Consider the following 20,873-nt stretch of genomic DNA (forward strand, 5'->3'; position numbering starts at 1 on the left):
TCAGCAATAGTCCTCGCTGGTTGTGTCCCCTTTGCAGGTTGATTCAGCGATGTCACCTGTCCTGCAGGTTCGCGTGCGCGTGCGCCGTCCACCACTGCAGCTGGACCAGGGAGTCCAGCAGCCCCAGTTGCCCTGCTGATGAATGGGTTTGTCCTTATCTAGAGATGGGCAGACAAGTGGGGTACACACAACTAATCAATCGCTCCACTGAGTAGGTTAGACAGACTGACTAAATGACTGATCCTCATGCATCATACATAAAATGGTGTATGTTCATGGAAGTCCTGAGTATTTAGTATTCTGAAACATTTTACAACCTTGAATTTGCAAAAGGCACTATATAAATTAAACTTATTATAGTATTCAGAATATAAAAAAAAAAACACCCCAAAAATCTAGGTGGCAGAATACTGAAGTTCAATGATGAATTTTCATCAAGGCTTCATGATTTTCAATAGCTGAACATGAGGACATTGTTAGACTCACACACACTCACCTTTCATGAGATCATGGCGTATTGTCTGACAGGCAATACCTTCGAAATGCAGTGGGCACAGACACACACATTGCCCGTCGATTTGCGCTACAGTGCCACCGTTCTGACACGGCTGGCACTTGCATACACTGTACTCAGCCACGTAATCTTGAAGTGCCCTCTGCAGGTTCTCCCTCCTGGGCTGTGCATCTGGGAAACTCAGGGGAATCGCATTATAGATGGGCTCAGGCTGTCAACACAGTCAGAATCACTGTAAGCCACCATCGCAAACAGATGTGTGTTTATACATGTGCATTCGGAATGAATGATATTATAAATGTCAGTGTATCATTTTCATTTGGGTGGTTGGTATGATGAGAGAAGAATGAAGGGTTGACTGCTGTACATGACTGTGCTTTCTTTCACCCAGTCACAGGCTCAGGCAGTACCTGAGAAGCAGGGCCACCCTTCTGAGGCTGCTAGGGAGCCTGAGATGGTAGGTGTGCACCATGGCTGTGCAGAACTATGCTACACAGGTGTGAGGGGAGCAGGTGTGAAGGGGCAGGTGTGTTTACATCACTGTAGATAAGTGCAGGTAGGTCTGCCAGCGTCCTCGCCCACTCCACATAGTACTGGCGATCCATCACTCCCTCTTTGCTGAGCTGGGACTTCATGGCTGCTGCGGACTGTGTGGACCCCCCTTTCACTGCACTTATCACCTTGTCGATGACCGGCTTGCTCGTGCTGCTATCTGCCAGGCACATGGCAGAGGGTCAGTCACATTTGTGGTCTGGGGCCAAAGCATTTTACTTCTTCTTAAAGAATGAAAATTATGCATTTCAAAAGGTCCAGGGGCATTTAAAATAGTTTTCTGGATCAGAGAGCTATTTATTTTTTCCAAGATGTGTGTTGTTTGAAATCCTTATATGAATTAAATCTGTCTGTCTGTCTGTCCGTCCGTCCGTCCGTCCACACACACATACACACCTGTGGTTTTGCTTGTGACCGTGTCACAATTATTTGTGGCATCTGTTTTTCCGCCTTGGTTTACTTCCAGGACTCCACCAATCTGAATACCGGCATTAATGCCGACTTTAAGGCATTCCTTCAATGTGGACTCCAGCACGTCTGTAAGTCCACAAAAGAGTGCATCATATTTAAAGTGGATCATTTTTATGAGTAGATTCTTCTACAGAAACATTAAAATCTAATACATGCTTAATGATATCAGAGCACCACAGCTGGCTAAATGAGCAACCACTTAGCAGCTTGGTTAAGTTCAAAACTAACTGGAAGTGTGCAGAGATTTTTAATTCGCAATGTAAGGCAGAATTTCATTCTGCATTGGGAACACATTTCCATTGATTTGCATTGATTTAGCATTTTGGATGAATCTCGGTAAATAATGAAGCCAATTGGAACCAGGAACTTACTCTTTTCTGTAATGACATCACTGTTCAGCACATATACAAGGTCATATTCTCCCCCTGCCTTTCCATTCTTTGTGTAATGAGTTCCATAGTCCTCCAAGAAACCAAAATACTGGCTCTTTTCATATTCAAGGGGTAATGCGTCCACATCGTCAAGGAAGGTCTCTGAGACCTCCAGGCCCCGTGACCTCATCCTGTATGTGCCCAGCTGCACTCTCCCCTTCACCCTGAGGAAGGACTTATTCTGCACAGATATGGTGTGTGGAAAACAAAGCCCAGTGAGTGCTGTGACTTGTATAGTATCTTTATCCCCTGTTTGAAAACATCTGCATTACATTCACATCTACAGCATATAGCTGACACTTTTATCCAAAGCAACTTACAATTCTGACTGAACACACCTTGAGCAACTGAAGGCCTTGTTTAGGGGACCGATAGTGGCAACTGGTCTTTTTGCTCTTATCTTCACTTAAATTCTTGTGTTTCAATCAGCCTCCTGTAAGATATCACGCATGTACCTTACCTTAGTGCTGCTGTAGTCAGTGATGGCTTTGACCATTTCTGACTTCTCAGACTCTGTGTTGACTCCAGCATTTGAACCCAGGAAAGAGGCGCCTGCTTGCTGAGTTCCACCAGTTTGCTGAATTCCATCAGTTTGTTCAATACCATCAGTTTGTTCAGTGCCGTCAGTTTTTTCAATGTCACCAGTCTGCTGATTGCCATCAGTTTGTTCAATGCCGTCAGTTTGTTCAGTGCCACCAGTTTCTTGAGTGGATGACTCGGTTGGCGTGAACTTGAAAGACAGCTCTAAACCTGATTTGGTTGTGGTGTCCTTGGTAATCTCACTTATCAAAGAGTGAGTGTCTTCATAGACCTCTTTAGAGGTGGTCTCCTCTACTAATGTCTGGAGCCAGAAAGACCAGAGTCAAATGTAAAACATTTCACTCTTACAGAGGTGTGGTATGGTCAGCCTTGCATGTCCTGTTGTCTGTCTCTTGTAAAAGTGACCCTATTTATCTGCGATACGTTTTTCACATGCAGAAGAGACTCACCTCATAGTTAAGGACAGCGACATTCCAAGGTAGCCGGTTGTAGAGCATTGTGGATGGGTCTTTCACACGTTCACACATTCCATTGTACACTTTGTTGTTGAACGGGTTCATACGGGGGCCAGAGCCCAGGATATTAATTCTGTTGAGAGGGAGCAGAGATATGTTTAACACATTTACACAACAGGCAGTATACACATGACAAAGTAATCCCAGCCTATTCTGTTGTGTACTGCAAAGTTCTGATAATGGCATTTATGCTGTATTTTATGTTCATTCATTTACATTTATGGCATTCATCAAATGCACTTATCCAGTGTGAATTACAAAAGTTCTGTGTCATCTACTCATAGACTTAACCATGGAAATATGTTTCAAGTTGTTGGGATTTTTTTTTTAAATGATAGTTTATAGACAGTTCTCTACCATCCACTAGGGAGTGCTGCAGCACCCTCCGCAACCCTACTCCCCATGGCCTTGCTAGAATGCACCCTAGCCAGTACAAAAGGGTAGAGTCCAAGATACCAGTGAACTAAGATACTGCTAGATACAGGAGTCAGGGCTGATACCTAGAAAAAATTACAAAATGAGCGTAAGTGCAATACCAAATAACAATAAGTGCTAAGTGGGTTCAATTAATTAATCAATTAACTGAATCCAGTTAGTACTCATTGTTGTTTGGTATTTCACTTATGATGTGCAAATTTTGCAATTCTTTCTAGGTATCATCATTTCAGGATGTTACAAATCAATATGATCAATAAGACCAGCCAGTATTGAATTGCAATAATCATCCTGTAAATCCACTTCAGTAATGTTCTAATATCTCCTGATCCACATTGTATTTAATCAATCAATGAATTAAATAAAGTAGCAATCATGTGGAACAGCTGACCCGTATCCAGTAGTGCGACCGATGTCTGACTCTGTCACTGGGAAATCACCACATGGGCGGCGAAATGTGTCACACTCCTCTTCATCAGAAAAATCACCACAGTCATTGTCCCCGTTACACTTCAGACGTTTTTTAACACACAAACCTAAAGAGAGAGTGGAGAGAAGATAAACTCAGTCATCTGGGAGTCAGAGGAGTCATTCAGATAATTAAAAGGAGACTGTAGTGATCCAATTAATGGAACAAACAGCAATATCAACTAAACTGGAATAGAAAGCCCAATAATTTACTAATGCTAGACCAGTTCCTTGGTTCAGTGTAGACGAGTTTTAAACGCTTTTAGCATTAAAGACCTGATTCACACTGGAACTCTGAGCTGGAGCAGATGGGGGGTGGGCTCTCCACACATTTAGTTGATGGTTTGCACAGTTTTCTTTCTCCAATCGGCTCTATACACTTTTGACCTCCAAATTGCCCAAACATCTCAATACTCCTGGAACGATACTACACATACACATGCATGCACACACACATGCGTACACATGCACACATTTGACATATTTTATGTTTCCATATTAAGCTTCAGCAGTAATATAACATTTATAATTGAATAAATCCTGATAAATGATAAAACAGCATAGATGACAACACAATATAGATTATATAATATATATAATATTGAGTCTGTGCTGCCCTGGAGATTCTAGTGATTGCACTGATTTTATTAAAGGGCAGTGACTGCAGTGCTTGGTTTTGCTTATGTGCGTGTGTGAGGAAACCTTACCATGGTTTTAGTGCATGGATCACATGGCTTCCATGGGGACCAGGCAGACATTTTACACTCGATAGGTGCAGGAGCTCCAGCCTCTCGGACCGCTCTTCTAGGTCCTTGCCTTCGAGGGAGAACAAGTTTCACCATTATGAGAATTTTACATCTCTTCATGTATGATTTTTTTTTTATCTTGCCAAAACTCCAGAGCGGTTTGCCAGTCTACCAACCCAACATCAAAATACTTCATCTTAAAGCAGCAGTTGTAAAACTAATCCAACAATAACATCACAAAAATAAAATACTGACCGTCATTTTGACCTGCAGTTCATTTATTTACCTTTACAATTAAATACATGTGAAAACAAATAAGGAATCATTACTACCCATTATAGCATACTTAAATATATTTTCCACATAACATTTTCCATAGCAGCTGGCATAGATAGAGAAGGCATACATACATGAACTCTCCCACCCTCATGGAGATAGCTTCTTGTAGGCAGCAGACTGCAAGCAGAGCTGCTAAGATCCTCATTATGAGACACTGGATGTTACTAAAGCTTGTATGGTAATGTCCATCGGTGCACCTTTTAGTATCTTTGGATAAAGGGCTCAGTGTTAATAATTTACTATATGCAATGTTTGTATATTTGCTCATCAGACATGCAGTAACTACATAGAAGGTCCCATAGATCTATGTTTTTTTGTTGTTGTTGTTTTTGTTTTTTTTCTACAATAATTGTTCACTGTGACAGTACCAATATACAACACATGAGCTCAATAAACAAAAAAGCACAATTAGATTGTTTGGCACATTACTTATTTATTTACTAAAAATAAAAACTTAACAAATGCTACCTTGGTATTCAAGACATGCAGTTTATCCATATACCTCAAAAAGTTAAGAGTGATTTAACACAATGGTTTGACTTTAAACTAAATATGCTAGCAAGGTCATTATGTATACTGGATATATTGTTTTAGATGTCTTTTCTGTTTTGTGCTGATTATTGTAAGTGTCTTTGGGTCCTTAAAAAGCTCTATATAAATACAATGTATTATTATTATTATTATATAGAAAGCTTTATAAGCTTTTATAGATATAGGAATTATTATGGTTCAGAAAATGTAGGTCTGTAGGAATGTGGAACCAATTATTGATTAAAAACAACTAACTGAACTGGTTGACAAATTAGACAATCAAAGAATGCATATATATATATATATATATATATATATAATTTCTCCCATGATGTATCAAGCATGTTTAATATCCCCTGATTTCCCTGATAATCCCACATCTTGTGTCATTTTTGGGAAAAGAAATAACCCTGTAGTGTGGGGGGACATCACACACTTCAGTCCAGCACTGGATAGCTTTGGTGCAATAAACAAATCAATCATCTGTACAAAAGTCCAAAAACCATTTAGCTTTTAGGTTTCTCAATCTCTTGGACAATTTCTGTATGTGTTTGACTGTTTTACTTTTTTCATAAACAATCATGTTGTTTATAGACACACTCACACAAACATACATATAATTAAAAGTAGTACTTTTCATAACTGTATCATTTTTAATGAATTATCTTGTAATTTTGGACTGCTTTTGTGAAGACCATGTTATTTGCATAAGACAGAGATGTTAATGGTTATAATTAAGGTTAGGGTCATTACTGTGGTTAGGATTAGGATTAAGACATCATATATACGTGTGTGTTTCTGTAAGTGTGTTAATGTTCATGTTACTGCACAACTATATTTTGGTGTAGTTAAGATGTTTTTCTCTTGCTTTCCTTTCTACTGACAAACCTGTTATGCATCAGTTTTACAGTAGGTGGCAGCACAGCAGGGAGAACCTGTGCTTGTACATGAGGAAGAAAATTCCAGCAATTGATAGTAAAATAAAATCTGTCCACTGAAAATTAGATTTTGCATAAATCATTCTTTGCATAAGAATTAATGAGATAATGTTGGCAAAAGCACCAATGTGAATAACAATGTATCGAAAACTGAGGTAGTAGTTAGCACAGGTTGTAATTAGCCATGTAGTATTAAAATAGGCTATAATTGGGTAGTACTACTACACAGGTAGTAGTTAGCACAATATGTAATTGGCACAGGCAGTTAGTATATGCTGTAATTTGCACAGGTAGTAGTTAGTACAGGTTGTTATTAGCACAGGTAGTACTTAGCAATGGTGTTTGGTAGGGTTATGTCCTGATAACTTCTCTTGTATTACTAACATTTGCATGGATTCTAGATTTATCTCCTCAAATCTGCTGACCTGACTAGTGAAACTCTTTGCTTCGTTCCTGCTAGGTCAGCATTCCCATACTGAGCCCCTTCTTGCATAGGCGCAGGTCGTCAGTGGTTTTGACACTGGGTCACAGAAGGGTCAAAGAGGCGGACTAGCCTGCTCTAGCCAAGGCCTATAGACTCAGATCCTGTCATTTATACTCAGGCCATGAGCTGAGGACACCACTGTCAGCATTTTTCCACAGCTTGGGCCACTTCCCCTCAACCCTTGCAGGAAATGTTAAGGGACATCTCCTCCACAGGGCAGCTTCCTGTTTTTTACACACTGCTATTGAGGAATGCTGTTTAGGTACGTTGCCTGCATGGGTTTAGGTCAGATAGGAGGCATTTTGTTAATCAGTTTTGTCAGTCATAATAGGATTTTGCACTCGTTTGTCATACATCCATGGTTCAAATAATACCAAGAATTAAGCCACTGACACTCAGAATATGTGTGGTCTGGCTCTTCTCGAGAACTGGGCCCTAGTGAGTCACTAATCTTTCCCCAAAGAGAAGCTAGACATCTGTGGTTAATGGTGTTGTAAGAGGAGGAGAGGAAGGAGCGGTGTTTGGATGTTTTCAGGGTGTTCTTCATGGTCAGTGAATTACTGGGAAATGCAGAAATTGCTTTTTGCTGCTTTTTCAGCAGTCAAGAAACACAAACAAAATGTTCACTTTATATCGCAATACATCTTAATCAAGTCCATTTGATCCAGTTATCTTCCATTACCAAAACTACCATAACTTTCTGAAATATATTTTTCAATATATTACATTTGTACAGTCCCCACCTATTTTTGTACAAATTCTCACATACAGCTCTATCCTGAACCTCGCACTACGTACTCCAATAACCACAATGTGAATTCTTCCTACTCTCATAATAATCATGGTCTGAATCCTACCTACTCCCACAATCTGAATTTTGACTCTGCAGTTGCATTCTGTTCTGCTCATTACTGTTTTTCTTCACTGCCATTTCCTGCGCCATCCCCTGAAGCTTAACCTGCATAGTCAGCATATCAGCAGAAAATGGCTAGGAAGGATGGGTAGGGAGGATGAACAAATTCACAGATATATGTAGACAGGTTTTTTTTTTCCACTTAGCAGTTTGTTCCAGTTTTAAAGGACATATTTTGGAGAGGGGAAAAAATGTGGCTGCGCAGGTGTTTTTCTGCTTTGGGTGAGTGTGCGTGGCATTAACTTGGTAATCTACAACCACAAACATGACTCTCCACAACATGATTCTTCATTATCTATGAAAGAATCTAAACGTGTTGATCGGTTGGCACGTGAAACTGTTGCCAAAACGCGGTGTGACATATATGTTACCGACATGCGTGTTTTTGTTTGTTGACGTGTTTTTGGCAGTGTGCGCCATCATATTTACACAAGCAAGATTTTCCTCCAGTTGTGTATTTTGGACTCAAAGGGTTAAAAAGAAAAAACGTGGCCAAACGCCGCACGCAAACTATACCTGTGGGAGGCGCGCAAGTCTTCAAAGCGCTGTAGCAGCATTACATCCTCACAGCGCGTGGGGTAGTGAGTCAACTCATTCTAAACATCGGAAGGTCGCAGTTTTGATTTGACCCGCATATAAACCATCTACTTGGGTCTGTGTAACATTTGCAAAGTCACCCATTTGTTGTCAGTTGGATATGCAATTCAGGCACGCCTAATCTCAACAGGTAAAGGGTTCAGCTGATTGTTCTTTTGTTACATAGTCGTTTTCTGCAGGTAGACTTCACGGTATTTTTAAGTTACATTATTTAATTAAGTAGAAAATGTGTAGCTTTGGCATTGTCTTGATAGTTTGTACTGACAAAATATGAAGTGTTTGCAGGTGTTGGGGGTCGCATGCGCATTACCGAGGATTGGCAAATCAGTAACCGTTTAGTGAATATTAAACGTTAATTCCAGATCGAAATTCCAGACGTTTAGCGCATCTTTTGGGGTAACGTATTCTCCCTTTCGGTTGCCTATTAAACACTGGCTAATTTAGTGGGGTTGTAGGGCCGTTTCAGCGTTTGCTAGACTGCGTACACTAAGGATTTCCCAGCAGGTTCATGGAACTCCTGGAACTTTATAAGGAAAATGAAGTTACCTTCGTCACAAATCTGTATCTGCAGTGTACACCAGTTGCTTCTGAACGGCAATTATATTTGTTTTCTAGCAAAGATTTCAGGAGTTCGGAAATGTACTAGGTCAGTGGTCCTGGAATTTCCCAGCAGTGCGTAGTGTGGCGTTTTACCTTATTCCACATCCGTTATTTAATTCCTCAGCTAACAAGGCCCTTCATGCATTTAAAACAGGTGATAACATGGAAAGCACTGGTATGTGTGGCGCATGGAAGGCCTATAGTAGTGGCATGGCTGGGAAATGCTGCTTCCACGTACCCTTGTATTCTACCTTTTTAAACTCTTTTCCAAGTAATGGAAACTGCTCTATTGCCTAATTGAGTTATTCGTGGTTGTGAAGTTTCAGTGGGCAAACATTCAGCTCCTGGTTAGCCGCGTTTGGCATCCTCCGACAGTAATTGCAAATGTAGCGTTCTATCAATTCATAATCTGATGCCAATGTTTCTTGTGTAGTAGCCTCTGAAGATTTTATTTATTTATTGTTTTTTTTAATACGACCCAAAAGTTTGCAAATGTCTTGTCTCACAAGGGTTTATTTTAGAATGGTTTGTCTGCTTGTAGTAAACCTTTGGGACAAAACTGGCTCAGAAAATCTAGGTTATAGTTTGTTTAGGTTAAGTTAGATCAGTGTAAATCTGTGGTTAAATCAAGAATGAATGAATGAATGAATGAATGAAAAAAAAAAAATAAAAAAAAAAAAATAAATAAATAAATAAATAAATATATATATATATATATATATATATATATATATATATATATATATATATATATATATATATATTATACACACACACACACTCAGCCACAATTCCCCATCCTGACTTGCCCTTGGTTTAGGGCTGTATGAAATGTTTAACAATGGTAGAAATGATAGTAACAGCAGTTTTAGCACGGTTAAATCAGTTAACATGTAACTTCCTCGGTCAAATACCTACATTTGGAGTGCTGATATGGACTTGAAGGAACTCATAAAAAACATCCCACAGTTGTTGCTGATGGCAGCATTTCAATGGAACTTAGCTGGTCCACACAATTCCATCTTAGTTACTTAACAGCCAGAAATATGCCATCCTTAAACCATTCCCCAGAGTCTTGTTTTTTGCCCAAGACACTGTAGTGTCTGGTGATCAGGAACCAAACTGTCTTCTATACTTTAATAATAAAAAGAAATCCAGTCTAAAAACAAATTGGATTAAGGGAAGGTGACTGGAGAACTCTTTATTGGTGTTCTTTAAAAAAAAAAACACATGCTATGGAATTTTTTGATCATAAACTTTTGAGATTTAAAGATTTGTGGTTTCTCCTTTACATCTTGAGCAATACATGACCCAACTGTCTTGCTTACATACTTGTTGTCACTGTGTGAAAGGATCCGAGTGTCCATGCTCCATATTATCATGACAGGGCCTCTTAAACAGGCCCTGGGCAGTAATGACACTTTACTGTTTTATAGACTACCTGCTGCTGCTCTTGTGATCACATCTGTTTTAGATAACTGCTATCTTGCTGCAATACATTACTGTCATAATTCATTTACTCAGGACATGTGCTTGTGTGTGAGTGATCTGTATTGCCAGACTGTGATATTTTAGATGTTGACATCATCAGTGACTTGCATGCATTGGTTTTCAGGTTGAATCTTGTGGTCCGTCACTTCTAGCAGTGAGCAAAGTCCCTTTACCAAATGACATGAGGGAAGGGCTGCGGGTAGCAACTCGGAGATGACACGACACTTTATAATGGATGGCACTACGTAGGATGTTGTGGTTATAAATCTTTGCTTGAGATGTTTTGAAGGATGTTTTCATGTTTCTCCATATTGGCAATGCATAGTTATTGTGATTTTTAGAACAACTGTTTAGCAACCTCCAGTTCTTGGTTGAAAGGTTTTATAGATATCAGGTGTGTGTGTGTGTGTGTGAGTGATTTTATATGAATCTTGTTTTAGCAAGAATTAATTTTGAGGAATGATTGTACTTGCATTTCCGAGCCTTACTATGTGGTAATCTGTGTTCTTTGTGATCTGTAAGGAATTGTGCCACTGCTGCTCTTCTGATAAGTTACTGAATGAAATCCATTTTATTGCATTGTCTAAGTGGTAAGTTTATGGTAAGTGGAGACTTGTGGGTTTTTTCTTCTTGTTTTTAAGAGCTGCTAATTCTCTGGTCAGGTTGATGCGCATGTTGTCATGGAGAAAATGTTATTTTGAACAAACTATTAATACATTTTCTGTTTTAATAATTGGATTTACGGCCTTGAAACAGCATGGCTTATTTAGTGGTGCTGAAGTTTCTTATCCTGCAAGTTCCTGTAGTTAACTTTTATTGTGATTTTCTGAGTGAGTTTAACATGGCACTCGCCGCAGTTGAGGGGCAGTGCTCATGTGATTGCAGCTTGGGTTAATCTTTAAAACTACAGAAAATGAGCATGTCACAAGGTATGAAGCTGTTTGGGCACGAGTAGGTTCAGCACTGCCACCATTTCTGAATGGCCTAATAGCCAAAGTTACTATAACTTAGCAGCCAGCTGTAGAGCTTTGTCAGAAAGTAACGGCCTGTGTAATACAGTAATGGCCTATGACTGCATGTCTGTTTCTGGGGAGGGAAATCATTCCTGACGGTGGGGGGCTGTGAGGTGGCACCTGGATGCGTGTTGAGGGTGAGCAGCTGGAATAAAATTAACAGGTTTTAATTAGTTAACCTTTGGTCTTTTGTCGACCTGTGGTCACGAGCATTTGGCTCTTCTCAGTAAGCTGTGGACAACCAAGCACATCATCTAGAGGTAGGTTTGCCTCACATCTTACCCTCCCCCCCCCCCTTTTTAACATGACACTGGCATAAATTGTGTGTTTAAAAAAAAAATAATAATTTAAATGGGCTTTACTTCCCCTTGTGTGTGGGTTTGTATCTTGGTGAGAGGTATGTGGGGCTGTTTGAGGGTAGACTCACCTGCTGATCAGCAGGCTGCTCTACAGCTGAGGAGCAGCTGACTGGCTTTATTCCACTGTGCTAGTGGTGATTCACTGTAACTCAGTCTCTGAGGGGACGCATGTTCCAGAGAGTATTAAGTGATGACAGTTGTGGTAAACAACTAGACAAGTCCTGAGTGGTCGTGAGTAGAGTAAAGATGATGCATATGAAAATAGAAACATGGTTTGGAGCATGTGACCACCATCCTCCTCCACACTGCATTTGTCCTCCTACAGGAGGACAAATGTGCCTTTTATGCTTGATGCCTGATGAAAGGGTCTCACTGCATCTCAGTGTTGTTAGTTTTGTGCCAGGGTGTAGTAATCTTACTGACCACAAGGTGCAGGAAGGAGGGTAAGAAAAGGAGAGCCTGATCAAAGATGCTCATTAAAGCTGTAACAGATTCCTCTGCAGATTTTTCCTCTGTTCTTTGAACCCTGACTATCAGGAATCGCATTTGTTTTCTTCTTCCTCTGCCATCAGGGCAGGAAGTCCTTTTTTTTTTTTTTTTTTTTTTTTTTTTTTTGGCTGACTCTATTGTTGTTCTTCCTTTTCCAGAGCCTGCTCCAGTGCTGTCTTTTTTTAGCAGGTGTCACTACTAAGATCTGAAAAGCCAAGTGTTTGACATGTTAATTTCATTCAACAGTGAATGTCATGTATAAGGCAGAGTTCACCAACAGAAGAACTCATATTTTCCACAATTGACCCCTTCCAAGGGAACTCTAAGGGTACCCATACTGATAAATGTCATCCTGGATAAATGTCTGTTAAATTTTTTGTTTTGTTTTTTTCAGCTTGTAATGTATTGGTGTTTCCCTTTTTTAAATAATTGCACAGAGCACAACCTCATCTGTAGATTTTTAAATGAATGTTTCGTCTCCCCTTTAGCAGTACTCTTAAGTTCGGTTCAAAGGTGTGAACGTTGACGCTCCACCCAGATGTGGTGGAGCTTCAGCAAACCTTAATCATGATTGAGTTTTACAGCTACCCAAATGCTGCAGTATTTTCCAATCATTTTCAAAAGTTCTGTATAACTAAACCTTCTAAAACAGGGGTGTCAAAGTCTGGTCTGGTCCGAGATGCCGGTGTGGTTTGGAGATTGACGTGCTTAAATGCAGCTGATTCAGATCTCTTAAATCTATTGCCAGATTTAGCAAGTGTGGACTCTGGTCCATCAGGACCAGACTTGACACCCCTGTTCTACAAAGATGGATTTGCAACGGTACTGTTTCTGGTGTGTAGTGTCTACAGTTAGTTTCCTGTTTTCAAAAGTGATATTGATATTTCCATGCCTCCTGCAGGTATAGTGCTGAGCATGTGTGCTTGCTGAATACCCAAACTGCACGCGGCCCCTTGTTGTGAAGAGCCTTGTGCGCCCTTCAGCTCCTCCTCCTCTACTGTCTTCATCTTGTGGCGTTGTCATGTCAACGGACACGCAGCCTGCTGCAGTGGCACCAGCAGAGCTTGCCACTGAACCCAACGCTTCAGCTGTTGGCCCTGAGACCAGCCCTGCAGGTCCTGCTACAGCCTCCACCCCAGCTGCAGGCAAGACCTTCTTCTCGAGGGAGAAGAAGAAAGGTAAAGCAAGGCTTTCTGATGCCCTCACAAAGTCCTTTTAGTGTGTCTGCTTAGGAAATGGTTTAGGTACTAACGTATTGTTGCTGAGCAACTGTGGGGAGATGCACAATGGCCCAAGAAAATGTGAGGTTGCATGTGTGTTTGAAAAGCTGTTGACTCACCTATTTTGTGCCAGTACTTTTTTTTCTTCTTGATTCTGTTCTTTATCCTTTAGTTCCAGAGAAGACAGATGAGTACCTGCTGGCCAGGTTTCAGGGGGATGGAGTAAGATACAAAGCCAAGCTGATTGGCATTGATGATGTACCAGAAGCCCGAGGGGACAAAATGAGCCAGGACTCCATGATGAAACTGAAGGTGTAAATTCAAAATGGCTATCCTCATAAGTCTATTAGTAACACATCCGGAATGACTGCCTTTTGCACAGATGATATTGAAAACCACTCCTTTTTACGTTTGTCTTTGTGTTTTCTAATGCACTATAGCAGAACCTTTTGATAACTGACATGTGACACTTATGTAGTTTCATCATATCTGGTTGTAGGGCATGGCAGTAGCTGCTCGTTCCCAAGGCAAGCACAAGCAGAGAATGTGGGTGACCATCTCACTCACGGGCATCAAACTCATCGATGAGAAGACCGGCGTAAGAAGCACAATTTTTTATTTTTTTTCCCTCCTTCCTCTTCCTTCACTATTCTCCTGGTTCCCATGCCCCTCTCTCTGATCCTGACGCTTGTGGGGTTTTATGGGCCTGTTGCTGACCTCCTCTCCTTCCTGCAGGTGATCGAACATGAACATGTAGTGAACAAGATTTCCTTCATTGCCCGAGACATCACGGATAACCGAGCGTTCGGATATGTGTATGGGGCGGAGGGACAACACCAGTTCTTTGCCATAAAGACAGCCCAGCAGGTCCTTCCTGGCTCTCGGTCCAGCTGTGCAATCACCCAAGGATGTTTCTTTATGAATATTTACAGTGCAGCATGGGATGGAAATGAGTTTGAATTGCTGTCTGCTGTTTTGCTCTAGCGTTGCTTTGATGCTCTTGTATGGCTTGCATGTTGTCCTGCGTTCTGTGCTTGTTGCCCCCTGCAGGCTGAACCACTGGTCTTGGACCTGAAGGATCTGTTTCAGCTCATCTTCAACATGAAGAAAAAGGAAGCGGAGTCTGCACACAAGGTACACATGGTTCCAGTGAACTTGAAATAAGACCTAAACAAACTTGGAATTGGAGGTAAAATGAACATAAAATTAGAGCTAAAACAAAGTTTAACTGAATTGGTATCTGTGGCTCTTGCTGTTACCTGCGCGGACTGCTGCGGTGAAACTCGTCTTTTTGCCAGTATCTGAATTTGAAGCATTACTGCACCCTAGTGCTGATTTTGCAGAATTGCAGTGCTTGTATCAAAAATGTATGTACCTATTCTTTTTCTCCTTTATAAACATCCTTTATGTAGTGTTGTTCACCTGTTTTACAGAATGAAACCAGTACTGTAGCAGTTGAGGTAAGTAGTGCCACTTTGGTTTTTATGCTCTTTTGATTCGGCTTCACATTTGAGAACTGTTAATTGGACAAGGGTAACTCGGTGGTTAAGGTACTGGACTAGTAATCAGAACGTTGCCAGTTCAAGCCCAACCACCACCAATCTGCCACTGTTGGGGCCCCTGAGCAAGGCCCTTAATCCTCAATTGCTCAAGTTGTACTCGGTCATAATTCTAAGTTGCTTTGGATAAATGCTATAAATGTAAATGTTAATTTCTCATTAAGAATGGAGGGGAGGCTTTGCTCAGTTTGGATGGTGACGTGGACACAGTGAAAGTAAGACCTCTAACATATTACTCCTTATTACATATAAAATTAATGCAAAGTGATTTTTTTTTTTAAATAATCATTTAAGACATCCCTTAGTAGTGTGTGTGTGTGTGTGTAGCCTGTGGAGCCAGTGAACCTTTTTGGTGACATGTCCACACCCCCTGACATCAACTCTCCCACGGTAACACACATTACTCATCTCATTAATTGAATGACTTTGTTTTCAGTTTACTAATCACTGGTCATTTTCTTGCCAAATTGAGTAAGCTGTGGTGTATATCATTTGATTGTGGGATTGTGGGTTCTATTCTTTTTTTGTTTGTTTTGTGATCAGGATGCTTGGAAAAATCACAGACAGGTAAAGTTTGGGTTGCCTAATCAGTAATGAGCCAGTCTAACAATGAGCTGCTTCTCAAACCATTCTACACTGCTTCATTTACTATATGGACTCTTAAACTGTTTCTTTGAGGAGAGAATTATTTTATGTAGTGCTTTTAACACTAAGTGGCAACAAAGCAGCTATACAAGTATCTAGGTCAGAAATGGCTATCATTCCCCATTATTGAATGGCCACTGCAATAGTATCCCATTTGATGGACTTTAAATAACCAGCTAGTCAGTAATGAGGACTCTAACTTGTCTCTTTGTCTCTGTCGCTGTCCTCCTTTCATTTTCTGCCCATCTTCTATTTCCCAAATTCTTCTTTTGCCCTTTCCTTTTTCAGCCTGACAGTGTTTTGTTGCTGGAGCTTGCTGCTGTGATTGACGCCAATCAAAACCACATTAAGGGAAATCCTTTCATCTCCTATCCCACAGTTCCATGCAACACACCCAATGATGGCCCTTTTTCTTCCTCGTTAGCCCTGTTCCGCACTCCCAGTCCAGATCCATTCAGCAATGATCCCTTTCCTCCTGTCAATAGTCAGGATGACTTCTTACCCTTGTCATCCAATTGTGAAACAGGTCCTCTTGATGGCCTCTTGAACAGGCCAATAGCATGTAACAGTCTGACTGGAGACTCTGCCCCTAACGGTCAGCTAGTCAAAGACCTGTCTGATGGCTGGTGCCCAAAGAACACCGTGGATGCACCAGTTGAGTTTCTGTCAAAGAACGTGAAGGGCAGCAGTCCTTTAAGTGTGCCATTACAAGCTCCTCCCTTCTGTACCATGTTTGATAAAGTGGTACTCCCTGTGCTCCCAACACCTTCTCCTTTTGGCAGTGGTCTCAGCCAATCACTGCACCTTTCGGTTCAAACTCCACCCCTCTGTTGTGGTGAAACTGCACCACCTGTTGTGCGAAATGGAGGGGTGATGCCCCTTTGCCCTCCACCTGCGAGTTCTAAGCATGGGCATGTACAAGGCAGAGCTAAGGTAAACCTTTAGCACAGAGAGGAAACGGAATATTAGGGGATTCACTTGATGGCAGGCTGGAATTTTACTGTGCAACTTCCACTTACCTTGATCCCTTTTTGGCAGTTGTGCTACTCTCTGAACCACTGAGTATGCTAAAACCATGCTTACTGATGTGAGGTTCAGGATAGCAGTATGGTTTTTAATCCTATCGAGAGAGATTTGTTTACAGGTTATTCAGAATTGGTTGCATAAAGTAGTATAAAGGTTCCTTTTTTTTTTTTTTTTTTTTTTTCTCCTCAATGAAACAGTAAGCTTGATTACATGTGACATTGCATGGAAGTTGCATTGTGAAGCCAACATTCTGCTGCCTGGTGGTGGTTTATGGTTGTATTGTGTAGACGGAGTTGTGTTGCCTGGTGATGGTTGGGATTTTATGGTGGGGAGCTGTATTTTTGGTGCCACTGTGGTCTGAGATGTACTTAAGAATGTGGTGGGATTTGTTGTATATTAATGGGGATTGTTTATAAGCTCTCTTCTGGTGATACTGTATCAGTATCATATATGCCTTGATTGCTTTTCTTACTCTGTGTGTGGTTTTAAAAAAGAAAGGAACCTTCAATTTTAAAAAGTGGGAAGCGGAGGAGTTCTAGGTGGTTAAAGGACTTCCTTTTGCTTCCTCTTGCGTAGAAGTGACTTTACAGCCCTAACACACACCCACTAACTTGCATTTCCTCTATATATGTGCATGCTTATGAAAGCCCGGTTTGGGTTTAATAGTGAACTGTCTGCTTTGCATGCCGCAGTAGAAGTAGATGAGGTAAGCGCTGTCTATTACATGCAAACTGTATGAAAAATATTCCAGAATTTCCTAATGAATCTTGCATGTATGCACATTTGGTAAAAACTATCCAACAAATCCCTACATTTAGTGACTCCATTTAGTCCCCAACTTTCCAGACTTTTTTCTGGCTGTAACTTCTTTAGCATAGACTTTGACATCGAGTCTCTCTGTGGGTCTTTTAACACTCTGCTTTCTCCACAGTCTCCTGGAAGTGATGTGTTTGGGGCCAACTTGTTTGACCCTCCAGCACAGAATGATGGTGCATCTACAACCCAGTCCAGCATCTCGCTCCCTGTAGATCTGTTTAACCCCACCACCACATCTTCGCTAGCCTCCCTCGGTCAGACACCAGTTTACTTCTCGTCACTCTAACAAGCTATACACCCGCCCAGCTTAATCTCTCTGTCTTGAGGCTGTATGGAATCTACCATATTGCACAATTCCATTTAGTCCCACATTGTTTAAATATAACTTTTTTTCTGGGTCCAAATATCACAGCCTGATGCTTTTAGTTTTTAGTTTAGAAAATCTTGGTGTGCATAGGGACATAGTATTAAGTCTATAGTTTGTGGTGCTCTACATCGATGATTGCACACACAGGATTGTATTTCACCAGGGCAAGTATAGAACCTAAGAATATGGATACTACAGATCATGGTGGACTGGCTGTTGGTGTACCCTGCTTGTGTTAGTTGTCTACAAATTAAATGCTGTTCTCACTCTGCCCCTTTAGGATCAATGTCCCTGGGACCTCCATCTGTTTCTCCAGGGACAGGCCCTTGGGGTTCAACAGGAACCTCAATGTTTCCTGCTCAGGGCCACATTCCCCAAGTACGAATCCAGGGTGCTCCTCCAAGTTCCTACACACCTGTTTTTGGGACACCATCAGTACCTCAGTGGGGCCAACAGGCAGCTTCCCCTTTTGCCCCCCCTGCTGCCACCCCAACCTGGGGCCAGCAAGGTGGTGTGGGGCCCATGGCCTCATGGCCATCATCTGGTCCTACATCAAACCCCTTTTCAGGAGGTCCGTTTGCTCTCACAATCCCTCCAGGAGGAATGATGGCATCTCAAGAGCCCTCAGTCATCCCTCCCCGAGCTCCCCCTCGCCCCCCAGTGAAAGAAGATGCACCCACCATTAAAAGTGCTTTCAGAGCTCTAGACCCCCTTGGGGGGAGGGAACAGAAGAGTGGGAAGGACATGTTCAAAGATTTCCATATGGCTAAACCAGGCACTGCCCCTGTGCCTGGCTCAACCACCAATGGCTCGTTTGACCAGTACTTCTCTAGCAAAGTGGGTGTGCCCCAGGAAGCAGCAGACTATGATGACTTTGACATAAACCAACTCGCCGGAAAAGCCATCGGTACTTACTAGGACTTAAAATGGCCTAAAGCAAGAAACAAAATAACACTGATATGGAGAACTGTTATTTTATTTTATGTTCTTATTTCCAGAACCTTCCAAACCTCCACTGCAACAAGCATCCACAACTGCAGTCCCAACTCAGGGCTATAGCCTGACTCCTTCCCCAGCAGGAGGTCTCTTGGATGCGGCCTTCTCACCGGTTCCAGCCCCAGGTCCATCAGGGCAAGGCCCTGTACCAGCCCCCACCCTTTTTAATGACCCATTTGGAAGTAGCTTCTTTGGAGCCCCACCCACATCTACAGTAAGCAAGAATGGACAGATGTAGTGACCAGAATAAGCTCTCTTGTACTGGAGTTCTGGAAGAGATCTGTAATGAGTGGAGTTGTTGTCACATAAGACATGATTTAATTGGTTCCTTTGCAGGCTGCTCCAGCTGTACAGACCACTACAAAAGCAGATCCTTTTGGAGATCCCTTTGGAGGAAATCCCTTTGCCTAGGCTGCAATGCTCAGGTGTGTAAATCAATCAGCTCACCCTCTTCTCATATAATTTGACCATTCTGTCTTTTAATGATAGCATTTTATCTGGCCTTTTGGATTGCTGTAGCAAGACTCTGTGGTATAAATTGAATGTCTGTATGCATGTGCTCCAAAACTGAGTTTGGAATGTAATGGCACTTTAATGGCACTCAGTAGCAATGGCAGTATCTCTCTCTTTGGCTCGTTTTCCAATGCATGCATCCAAATTTGAACCATCAGCTTTTTTCACAGGCCTAAAGTTTTGAAGTGGTTTCTGTCTGAGCAGCTGAGTATGTGCTAGTGCTGCTGCAGGTGCTGCTGATATTGTGGCAACTGCAGCCTGATTGTTGAGCATGTTATTGGCCAACTCGTATAATGCCCATGATTGGTGACCTGGTGTAGGTTTGTGACTCCTTGCAGGCATAGTCCTTATCAGTGGGTGACTAGATGCTCAGGTCCCTTGGAATTGAGCAGCAGTTTGATGCATTGTTACATTTATGAGCTATCTGGTAGTTGTTGCTACTTTTTTGTGTTTGGGATGAACCTATTATGTATGTTTTAGTAGGTTCAAATGCCATCTGTCAGTAGGCTATGCAGCTTATTGTGTATTAGTATCCAGGCAGTATGCTTCTCCCATTAGTTTTACTAGTATTTTAATGTCTGTTAATGTCACTAAACACATGGGCTGAAAAACCAGGGTTTACTGTTTACACGGTCTATGATGGTCATGTGCAGTTCCTGTGGAGGTGTATATTTTTCCTGTTGTCTTTATTTCAGGAACCCCAGAAAACCCCAGCCCTCGTCCCACATGCGACTGCACCTGCTCTCTGTATACGTCTCCTGCTTCTTTGTCTTTTGTAACTGACCTCAGATCAGCCTACCCCTTATTAAAATCAGCTCCATTTCCCCCAGTGTGCCTGTGATCACGTGAAGCAAACACAAATGGAAACTGAGGGTATAAGAGAAAGTTTGAGGCAAAATATGTGACTAGCATAAGTGTACCATGTATGGAGTTTCCATGGACATATTTGATAATGTGCTTCATTCTGTCTGACATTAAAGAAAGCATGAATTGATGCTTGTCTCCTGTTGTCTTTCCCCAACTGTTCATCAAACATTTTGCCAAAACAAACAACCAAAATGTTTGCCATTTTGAAATGACCTTGTACAATATGTTCATAAAGTGCCAGTGCAGATCTTGAGATTACAATTGCATGGTTGCTTGGTTTTACTACAACTGTGGATGACGAAAGGAGTCTGAAAACACATTCTCTTCATACACACAAACTAATTCCTATATGAACAGATGACTTAAGCAAACAATGTGGGAAGGACATGGAATTTAATTACGAAGCATCGGGCAGTGACGAGGAGTCATGCCACAGGA

At 41.5% G+C, this 20,873-nt stretch overlaps 3 protein-coding genes across 7 annotated transcripts; 2 read left to right on the forward strand and 1 right to left on the reverse strand.

Moving 5' to 3' along the window:
• c9 (complement component 9) lies at nucleotides 1-5,156 on the reverse strand. Its single transcript, XM_027020066.2, has 12 exons — nucleotides 5,083-5,156; nucleotides 4,634-4,742; nucleotides 4,203-4,353; nucleotides 3,850-3,994; nucleotides 2,958-3,096; nucleotides 2,665-2,809; nucleotides 2,429-2,520; nucleotides 1,909-2,149; nucleotides 1,463-1,603; nucleotides 1,051-1,226; nucleotides 497-725; nucleotides 1-158 (listed from the first exon to the last, which is right to left on the reverse strand). The coding sequence occupies exons 1-12, from the start codon at nucleotides 5,154-5,156 to the stop codon at nucleotides 1-3; spliced, it is 1,800 nt and encodes a 599-aa protein (XP_026875867.2).
• Nucleotides 5,157-7,968: 2,812 nt separating this feature from the next.
• Nucleotides 7,969-20,562, forward strand: dab2 (DAB adaptor protein 2). Of its 5 annotated transcripts, XM_027020073.2 has the most exons (16): nucleotides 10,795-10,959; nucleotides 11,088-11,838; nucleotides 13,328-13,604; nucleotides 13,819-13,958; nucleotides 14,146-14,244; nucleotides 14,382-14,513; nucleotides 14,697-14,780; nucleotides 15,080-15,106; nucleotides 15,370-15,420; nucleotides 15,533-15,595; nucleotides 15,749-15,772; nucleotides 17,808-17,946; nucleotides 18,340-18,966; nucleotides 19,058-19,269; nucleotides 19,392-19,480; nucleotides 20,264-20,562. In XM_027020073.2, exons 3-15 carry the CDS (start codon nucleotides 13,448-13,450, stop codon nucleotides 19,464-19,466), a joined length of 1,830 nt encoding a protein of 609 aa, XP_026875874.2. In that variant the 5' UTR covers nucleotides 10,795-10,959; nucleotides 11,088-11,838; nucleotides 13,328-13,447; the 3' UTR covers nucleotides 19,467-19,480; nucleotides 20,264-20,562. The 5 variants fall into 5 exon arrangements, with proteins under 5 accessions (XP_026875875.2, XP_026875871.2, XP_026875876.2 ...); XM_027020074.2 differs by lacking the exons at nucleotides 10,795-10,959; nucleotides 11,088-11,838 and adding an exon at nucleotides 7,969-8,099; XM_027020070.2 differs by lacking the exons at nucleotides 10,795-10,959; nucleotides 11,088-11,838 and adding an exon at nucleotides 8,435-8,604.
• Nucleotides 15,779-17,798, forward strand: LOC113583639 (disabled homolog 2-like). Its single transcript, XM_027020076.2, has one exon. It carries the CDS (start codon nucleotides 16,037-16,039, stop codon nucleotides 16,793-16,795), a length of 759 nt encoding a protein of 252 aa, XP_026875877.2. The 5' UTR covers nucleotides 15,779-16,036; the 3' UTR covers nucleotides 16,796-17,798.
• Nucleotides 20,563-20,873: the final 311 nt, after the last annotated feature.

Source organism: Electrophorus electricus, chromosome 6 (assembly GCF_013358815.1).
Source record: "Electrophorus electricus isolate fEleEle1 chromosome 6, fEleEle1.pri, whole genome shotgun sequence".
In the NCBI taxonomy this organism is placed as follows: domain Eukaryota; kingdom Metazoa; phylum Chordata; class Actinopteri; order Gymnotiformes; family Gymnotidae; genus Electrophorus; species Electrophorus electricus.

Excerpts from the sequence above, each read along its gene's own strand:
- c9 (XM_027020066.2), bottom strand. The coding sequence starts at position 5,156 with ATGAGGATCTTAGCAGCTCTGCTTGCAGTCTGCTGCCTACAAGAAGCT. Across the intron at positions 2,810-2,957 it reads TCGCTGTCCTTAACTATGAG|ACATTAGTAGAGGAGACCAC; the intron begins GTGAGTCTCTTC and ends TTCTGGCTCCAG. Across the intron at positions 2,521-2,664 it reads GTCATCCACTCAAGAAACTG|GCGCCTCTTTCCTGGGTTCA; the intron begins GTGGCACTGAAC and ends CTCAGCAAGCAG.
- dab2 (XM_027020074.2), top strand. The coding sequence starts at position 13,448 with ATGTCAACGGACACGCAGCCTGCTGCAGTGGCACCAGCAGAGCTTGCC. Across the intron at positions 15,107-15,369 it reads CCAGTACTGTAGCAGTTGAG|AATGGAGGGGAGGCTTTGCT; the intron begins GTAAGTAGTGCC and ends TTTCTCATTAAG. Across the intron at positions 17,947-18,339 it reads ATCTTCGCTAGCCTCCCTCG|GATCAATGTCCCTGGGACCT; the intron begins GTCAGACACCAG and ends CTGCCCCTTTAG.
- LOC113583639 (XM_027020076.2), top strand. The coding sequence starts at position 16,037 with ATGAGGACTCTAACTTGTCTCTTTGTCTCTGTCGCTGTCCTCCTTTCA.